The sequence below is a fragment of the Podarcis pityusensis genome (assembly GCF_964106645.2).
Source record: "Podarcis pityusensis genome assembly, chromosome: 8".
In the NCBI taxonomy this organism is placed as follows: domain Eukaryota; kingdom Metazoa; phylum Chordata; class Lepidosauria; order Squamata; family Lacertidae; genus Podarcis; species Podarcis pityusensis.
Window position 1 is genome coordinate 58,607,535 of NC_138033.1, and position 9,041 is coordinate 58,616,575.

Genomic DNA, 9,041 nt, shown 5'->3' on the forward strand with positions numbered 1-9,041 from the left:
TTCTTTAACAGATTGGGCATTTTGAAACTGGAAGTCTATCTGAAATCATTGACTGCTTTGATCTAAATCTAGTCTTCAGTGCAGTCTCCTGGAAACTTTGGAGTCACTGCCTTCCTTAAACTAAGTCTCATAGTTAAGAACAGCTGGAAATAGCAAGAAGTGTAATTAACTTTAAATTGCATTAATGTGATACCTAATTGGTTGTTGACCTTAATAATCAGCTTTACACTTTAAGCCTCAATAAACAACAAGGCAAAAAGTGTTATAATTTAGAGAATATGACTCATAACTAAAAGCATGGGCCATTTTCAACCACTGACTAGGCTGGGGAAAGCACAGTAAAGAAAAATGCTAGAACACTTGTATTTACAACAAAATAATCCTCAAAATAAACGCCACCCAAAGATCATTGCTGGGGTGAGAGGGTAGAATAGCGCTGATATGCTGCTTTGAATAAATACTCTGTGTGCTTGTGTATGATTGATGCTGTACTTTAGTAGTCACAGCTGTGCGATTATTATGAATGTGCCACTTTGTAGCATGCAGAAGACTTCTTTCTTCCTTAAATTCTAAGTCCAATTATAAAGTGCCCAGCGTTTTTGTTTGTTTGTTTGTTTTTGTGTTTGTGGTTTTTTTTGGGGGGGGGGGTTACTTAAGGGTACGCAGTACCAGCACCTTTCCCCCCCCTGCACTGGTTAAAAGTGTGGCACCTACTGTCACAAGTTCATGAAGAGTACCGGCACCCTTTCTCCTAGAAGAAAAGCAGTGGAAGTGACTATCTATCTATCACTCTTAAGTTTGGGTAACTCATAACTCTTTCCCCCTTCCTTCCTAGCCCCCTGCTCAGGCAGCACATACTTTTGCCATAGCAACATGTGCATCAATAATTCTTTAGTCTGCAACGGCATTCAAAACTGTGCATACCCATGGGATGAAAACCACTGCAAAGGTGAGTGTGTGTTGCTATGAGGGGCAACTGGGGCTGCCTGGCTTGTGCCTTCTGATCCCCCCCATCTCTCAAATGAGTCAAGGTCAGGTTCTGAGACCAAGATACTACGGTGGTACCTTGGTTTACGAACTTAGTCTGTTCCGCAAGTCCGTTCTTAAACCAAAGCGTTCTTAAACCAAGGCATGCTTTCCCATAGCAGCGGGGGATTCAATTTACAAGTGGAACACACTCAACAGGAAGCGAAACAGGTTCTGCTTCCAAGGCAAAGTTCACAAACACCTACTTCCAGGTTTGCAGCATTCTTAATCCAAGTTGTTCATAAACTAAGCTGTTCTTAAACCAAGGTACCACTGTATAAGCAAAAAAAAAATGAAATTTAATAGAATTATTCTCCCTAATGGAGATCAGCCTACCTAAACTTTATAAGGCAAAGTGCACATTAAACTTGAAGTGCAGTTCTGGATTATTTATGTATTAAGCTGCATTTTCTAGTTTGGTATCAATTGTGATTTGTTTCTTCACCTTGAAGCACCTTCATTTGAGTTAGTAAACCATACAGATGCACTTACTGTGCAACACTATATCTCTCTGTTCACAGTGACTCAGTTTCCTGTTTTATAGCTTAACAAAAATAAATCAGTCGCAGACCAGCTCTGGATCATTTACAACAATCTTTTTTCCTAACGAACCTCCAGCTTGCTAGCATGAATCAATCCTAGTCAGGGTGGCCTTTTTACCAACAATTCTCTAGGCAACAATTATGATGCTTTTGTATATGTTGCCTGTGTCCTTTCAGTTCAGAAATCTGTTCTAGCGTTTGTTGCGTGGCTGGAGCCCAACACCATCCTCTGGGCTGAAATAAATTACTATTCATATTTTGTCTGTAGATGTGAATGGACTTTTCTTTTTAATACCCAAGAGATAATAATGTCACTATACCCCTTCTGAATATCTTATTTTATTCATGCTCATGCCTCTTGCCATACAGAAGAATGACCTTTTCTTCTAAAGCTTGCTTTTCAACCCCTTTCTCTCTTTAAGTAGCTAGATATATAAAATTACTGCAATCCGCTAGTGCCATCTTGTGTGCTTTCATATGAAGTGCTCACATCACTTTATGGTTTTTGTCATGTGGTGTTAACTTTTAGCGCTTCAGGTTGTGGCCCATCTCTTCCCCCAACCCTCCAGTCATCAAAACAAAGATAAAAGGAGGAGAGGGCTGTCTGTGGCTACTAGCCATGATGGCTATTTTCTGTTTCCAGGATTAAAGGCAGCAATGTTTCTGAATGCCAGGAAATCATGGGAGGGGGGGAGTGCTTTTGTACTCGGTCATGAAATTCTACTCAATATTGATCCAGAGTAGATTCCAATGTATAGTTAGCAGAGTAACAACTTAAACACGTTGCAGGATTCAAAAAAAAAAAAAAAAAAAAAAAAGACCAGAGGCCATTAATATTTCATCCAGCAGAGCATTACTGCTACTGAAGGCAAATGAGCATAATGGTCACAAATCCAATACAATCAGGATTGGCACTGTCCTTAAGAAATCCAGTTGCAGCAGACTTAACTTAAACTTACAATAACTTACAGTAAGTCTAAACCTTAACACTATACACAGAACACCGCACCAGAAAGAAAAGAGATAGAAAGAGAAAGTGAAACGCAGGCTCCTTCTGGCCTCACTATTATAGTCAGCATGACCTTGCCTGAAAGAGAGAACAGAACCAGTTTAAGTCAGCTGTACTCAGCTTCTCTGAAGGTATAACCTAAACACCATGAACCGTCTGCTTGCTTCTTTCACACAGAGAAGCTTCCAGAACCCTCTTGAATTAATTATAATAGGAAAGCTCAGATCAATACTTTCTGCACTAAGAAATGCAAACTGACATACTCCAACCATTCTTGTTGGGTTCCCACAGACACCTGCTTGTCCACTGCAAGAACAGGATACTGGCCAATATGGGCCCTGATCCAGAAGGCTCTGCATGTATTCTTATGTTGCGTTGCCCTCATAGTTTGTTGCCCTGCTTTCGACCATAGTCTCCCACATAAGCAGCTCCTATGTAAATAAAACAGTGAAGAAGTTGGTGCTGGTAGAAGCTGCACAAAGAACATGTTATGTTTTAGAATTCCTGGGTTAAGATTACTCTGCTCCACGCCGGTTCAAGCTTGAGGAAACAGGGGGAAAGCTAGCAGATAAAACATGTAAAACAGCTCAGCAGCAAAAGCTGGATTTTTTTTAAAAAGCAGAGTGCAGGGTTTTCTCCCTCTCTGTTGGGTGACGGACTTAATATTGGCATATGACAGTCTTAATGTTGCTTGTTGCTGCTTGGTTCCCTTTTTCTTTTCTTTTTTTTTAGAAAAGAAAAAAACAGGGCTGTTTGAGCAAATCACCAAAACTCATGGGACAATAATTGGGATTACTTCAGGAATCGTCTTGGTCCTTCTCATCATCTCGATCCTGGTGCAGGTCAAGCAGCCCCGCAAGAAGGTGATGGCGTGCAAAACCACATTCAACAAAACTGGTTTCCAGGAGGTTTTTGACCCACCTCATTACGAGCTCTTCTCACTGAGAGACAAAGAGATCTCCGCCGACTTGGCCGACCTGTCTGAAGAACTTGAGAACTACCAGAAAATGAGACGCTCCTCAACAGCTTCGAGGTGCATCCATGACCACCACTGTGGCTCCCAAGCCGCAACTGTAAAGCAAAGCAGGACCAACCTCAGTTCCATGGAACTTCCTTTCCGCAACGATTTTGCACAACCTCAGCCAATGAAGACCTTCAATAGCACTTTCAAAAAAAGTAGCTATACCTTCAAACAGGCTCACGAGTGTCCAGAGCAGGTGATAGAGGACAGGGTGATGGAAGAGATCCCTTGCGAAATCTACGTGAGGGGTCGAGAGGACGCTGCTCAAGGCTCATTATCAATGGACTTCTAATCTGCTTTTGAAGGTGAAATGGGTGTGTGTAAATATTATATAAATATAATGTATGTGAATGTACAAAAATGTACCATACGGAATTCGATGGAGACATGTGTATTCATTCTTTTTTTCCTTCTTTTTTTTAGCTCATTTATTTTAGGGTTGTTTGTTTTTTTTCCCCTGAAAGAAAACTCTTCATAAATCATTTTTTCCTTGTGAACTGCCCATCTGCTTGGGGAACAGAATAACAGGTTTTGCATGAGGCTTCACACACACAAACACAAAGATATAAATCAGTGTATACTCCCTCCCTTGCTTCATTCCTGCAGGTTCTTGGTCTTCAAGTCAAAAGCTTAATTACTCCAGTAATAATAAAAAATAAGTGGGTACAACACCATATAGCTTAACATCAAAAGCAGTTATCATATTTGTCAAATTGTAGCTAGAGTTATCGTGTTAAGTGCCAATTAAGACTCAAATGAGTTACACTGCATTCCATCTGGTTCATCTTGTCTAATTTTTATATCGCTGCCTTTTTAATTACTGACTCCTTAAAGCCCAGTCCTAAGGCTTTCTATGCCAGCAAATAAATGGTGTACTGGCGGCTGCTTCTGGTGACAATGGGACAAGATTTTAAGGACATCATACCAGCACAAATATTCAGGACCTCCAAGTTCTGTGGGGGGAAATGAATGAAATGGGTTTCTTGCCTTTTAAAAGCGTTTTAATTTTATCTTTGAACTCAGTTCCTTTAGGAAAATCAAGTTTTTTGTCTTTGGCAGACAAAATCCATTGGTAATTTCAGCATCACACCAAATCTCTAGTTGTGTTAACATCCTATCATGCACTGATAGCACTTCGTGCTAAGCACAGGTAAGACATCACCACAACACTTGTTTGACGGTTATCAGAAAAATGTGTTAACAACGTTTAGAACATGACTTGTATTATCTTCTTGCAGCAATATATCAGGGATTTCGAAAACTGCTGAAAGGCAATTTCTGCCATATTAACATGGTGCAAACGTTATTGTTGCAGGTACTTAACTGTGAAAGAATATTGGCCCGTGTCTTTCAAAATATTTGCAGCAATGTTGGTGTCCTAAAGCAGTCTGAGCGTTCTTCCCGCACATGTCGTTGGTGGAATAAATAGCTTTTGCTTTCTTTTGGTGATGCAGGTTGTTGAGAAATACATTTCCCCCCTGTGTTGCAAGAATTCAGATTACTCTGTATGGCAGAGCTGAGCCAAGCCCTAGGCCAACTTTTTTATGATGTGTGTATTACATGAACACTATTTAAATTCATTACAAATTGTGTGGAATGCCTACTTACAAGTTAGATTCAAATGCCTTTATGAGGCTTTCCTCTGCAGGAATCTTGGTACCCTTGTTGTTGGAAGGTTCTCCAGTGCCACAATACTCAGGCTTCCCTGACCATCTTCAAAGGCAAAAAGCATTAACCTGCAATTGGTTACCATTCATTGAGCTCTTTCCCCACAAGTAGCACTGGTTACTAGTCAGCCCAAGCCATCAAAGCCCAGATGCCAACATGAATAAAATATTGGGGGGAGCAGGTAAGCCCAACCCCACATGATCATATGATACAGTGCATACACACCATTTGAATGGCAATGCCCATCAACTTTTTTGGGGGGGGTGACCCCCCCAAATATTTTATTGGGTGGGCAAAGGGACCTCGGCCCCTAGGAGTTGGCTCCTATGCCATATGCTAATCTATAGAAATTGTAATGCAAAACATCTATTCTCTCTACTTGTTGCCTCTCAGAAAAGAACCTGAGATGATGTTGGACTTCAGTTCCCATAAGCCCCAACCAGCACAGTTGATGGTCAGGGAAGATAGGCATTCTAGTCCAACAACATCTGGAGGGCCACAAGTTTGTTACTGCTGCTCTAGACACAAGGTGTTCTCTCTATCCATTAGAAAGAAGGTTCTTTGAAGAATGTGGCTTGGTCAGGGGCTGGACTAGGAGCCCCACAAATCCCACTTCTCTAGTGTCTTTGTCCTGCCTTGTCCTGTCATGGAATATTGTAAGTTGTGCTCCTTGACTTTAGGCTAAGGTCTGTTCACAGGTCAGGATGAAGAAAGAAGTATCACTTCACATTTTTGTAATATATTCTTAACTCTACAGGTATGGCTTCCATATTTTTATGATCAAATGGTTTATAAATGGAACTCTCCAACTTTTCTTAGACTTTGATATAACTCGACACTGTATGACCTATGTCTGCCACTCAAGCACCTGTACAGCAAACTGATTATCAGTGTGCATGTTAACAGCTATGAACTGCAGTGTTGCTACTTGTGAAGAACACCTGGTTTCTTTACCATCTAGCCTTTTATAAATCCACAGGTTTCTTAAGCTTTCTTTGTTTACATATCTGTTTTTCACTAAATGTGACCTTGCAACTCTGAGCCAATGGGCAATACCCTGTATTTAAAAAAAATGTATGATAAAGGAAAGTTACAAATTATTTGTTGTACTGACTTGCAGGCTGCTGTGTAACTGTAAGATACTTGCAATTCAAGTACTTGTGTTTTAAGACTACTGGGATTTTGTAAAAGTAAAGCGTAACAACTCAAGTCTTTAGTTTAGGGCATTCAGCTATTGCTGTTTTCCCCAAAACAAGAATGACCAAATAATTAGTTTTGTTCTTCTAGGAAAAAACTTGGTCACGGTTACTGTTCGGAATAATACAGTCCTAAAAATAGCATCATTCAAAAACGATTGCACAAAGATGTACAGCAAAGGTTTTTCACACAAGCAAGGGTAGTAGCTTCAGCATTCAGTGCAATAAGCACACACTATTTTGGTCGTATTCTTTAGTGCAAAATAATCCCAAAGTGACTTTGACTTTCGGGCTCTGATATCTTGCTGGGTACAAGATTTTTAAACAGTGGGATTTTTAAATAGTGCTACTTTTGCAATCGCCTGAGCCAAAGTAGACGTGACATGGTCATCTGTAAACAATCTCCCAGCAATCTTGTTCTTAAAAGCAGCTGTGCCCTACCTCTCCCTATGCACCTCCCCCAGAAAACCTTGTCTTTTTCCAACTCCTGGACTATTTAGCAGCTCGTGATGGGATTGCAATCAGAAAAACCGAGCATTACAAGGAGTAAAATACTTCCTCAGTGACATAGGGTTGGCCAAGCTGAATTTATCAAGTGCCTAGCCTATGTTATTAATCACTTTGGCCTTATAATCTGTGATTTCGGCCTACCTGTGCGAAAGGTCTTCCTGGTTTCTGCAGTAGTTCTCTCAACACACAACTGGATTTCAGTCACCTAATAGAAAGGAGAGTTGTCTGTTCCCTGGAAGTTTGCTTGCTTGCTGTGAGCAAGTTGAAGCTTTTAGTCTAACCACAAGACCATTTAGAACAGTGCAGATCCATCTTAGCTGACTTAGTTTGCATGGTTAGTAAAGGGAAACGTTCAAAAAGAGGGCAGCTTAGGTAACTGAGTGGAAGCAGTTGGTATAAAATGTAATCTCCAGGAACCTCCAACAATCTTAAGAGAAATTGTGTTGTGTTCTCTTCGAGCAATATATTTCACTTGGTACCCACACATTATTAGTACAAGAGATGCAGAAATGTTTTGTCATGTTGCGGAACAATGAAAGCAAACGTTGAATCATCCCAATGTATGACAAGCAATTCAATAGTGGATAACTACTTCTCTTTTTTTAATCTCGTCTGGTTGGATGAACCACGTACGTAGTCACAATTCCCCTTTCTCCATTATTTTCCTAATGCAATCACTGTTCAGACCCAGCTGATGAGGGAGGGGAGAAGGGAAGGTATGGACATAAGGGAGATCACAAATGCTGCATCAGCTAAATCTGTTTCCCATCTACTTCAGGTATTAAAATCATGAAAATTTTGAAATCCAGCTTCTCCTTTTTCCAGCATTTAGCTGTTGTCAGTAATCCAGGATGCAGAACGTAACGGCTTCGTTGCCACAAGCCTTTATGATTCCACAAGACTGGACCATGAGGAGAGAAAGCAAAGACCTGAAAATATTGGCCACATTTTCATTTAAATGTGTGGCATTTTCAGGAGTCCTTTTAAGCTATAAGAGGGATGTGGGGTGTTCGGATATTTCAGAGAAAGAATGTTGCTGTCTCGAACTGCATTATTTTAAAGCACTATAGCACAGGTGTGCAACTAGGGTGCCTAATGCCTCCTGAAGCTGCCCCCTTCTCCCATCCCATCAGAGTTCCTTCCATCCTGTTTGTTCCCTATTTTCCTGGCCTTTAAAGGTGTGTTTCCTTCTTCCTATGCAGCTCCAGAATAATTGGAAGGTGCTGCTTTATTTGAGAAAAACAAGTGATACTTTGATGTTTTTTCTGGTAGGAGAAAATAAGTTTTTAACCTTGGGGGGGGGGGATGGTAGTCCTCTGCCACACACACTCTGTGTGTCACCTAAAGTCCTAAAAGAATTACTTCCATTTGCTTTCCCAAATGTATTGTTCTAGTACTCAGTCTTCTGTAGGACTACTCAGAAATAATTTTTACTTTATTTTACTTCTGAGCAGATCATCCTAGAATTTGAGGCAGCCATGGTGAAAACTGAAGGAGGGCAATATTTATCACTCTAGTGTTATCCAGAATAGTAAGCTGCTTTGTATTCAGTCATCTAGCTCAGTGCTGTCTGTACGGGCAGGCAGCAGCTCTCTGGGGTTTCCTACAGGGCTTTCTCCCAGTCATATCTGGAGAGGCCAGGACCTTTTACACACAAAGCAGATGGTCTGCTGCTGAGCAATGGCCCCTCCCCATTTTCTCCTCGGACCCACCTGCTGGATCAAGCCAATGGCTAACCATCTAGCATTCGCATCTCACAGTGGCCAGCCAAATGCCTATGGGATGCTCGAAAGCAAGACTTGAACATGATAGCACTCTCTCCATGTGTTGTCCCAGCAACCAGCATTCAGATGTATAATTCCTCCAACAGTAGAGTTAGAGCAGATCTATAGTGTGTACTAGCCTTATCCACAAATCTTCCCACCACTGCCCCTAACAGATTAGCTCCCAGGGGAAAGGCTGTCTACCCTGTTCACTAACAGAATGACAACATGCGTGTCTTTAAGAGATGGAGACCTTCCCCCACATTCGTTATCTTGTTTGTTATTCTTTTTATTCGCATGGTTACC

General features: G+C 41.0%; 1 protein-coding gene across 2 annotated transcripts in view; it reads left to right on the forward strand.

The window, feature by feature from the left end:
- The window catches only part of NETO2 (neuropilin and tolloid like 2), a 37,149-nt gene extending 30,783 nt beyond the window's left edge, over positions 1-6,366 (forward strand). For both annotated transcript variants that reach the window (XM_081015535.1, XM_081015534.1), the window contains exons 8-9: positions 836-949; positions 3,310-6,366. In XM_081015535.1, coding sequence (XP_080871661.1) covers positions 836-949; positions 3,310-3,890 — 695 coding nt within the window. In that variant the 3' untranslated portion in view covers positions 3,891-6,366. The remainder of the gene's footprint in view (positions 1-835; positions 950-3,309) is intronic.
- Positions 6,367-9,041: the final 2,675 nt, after the last annotated feature.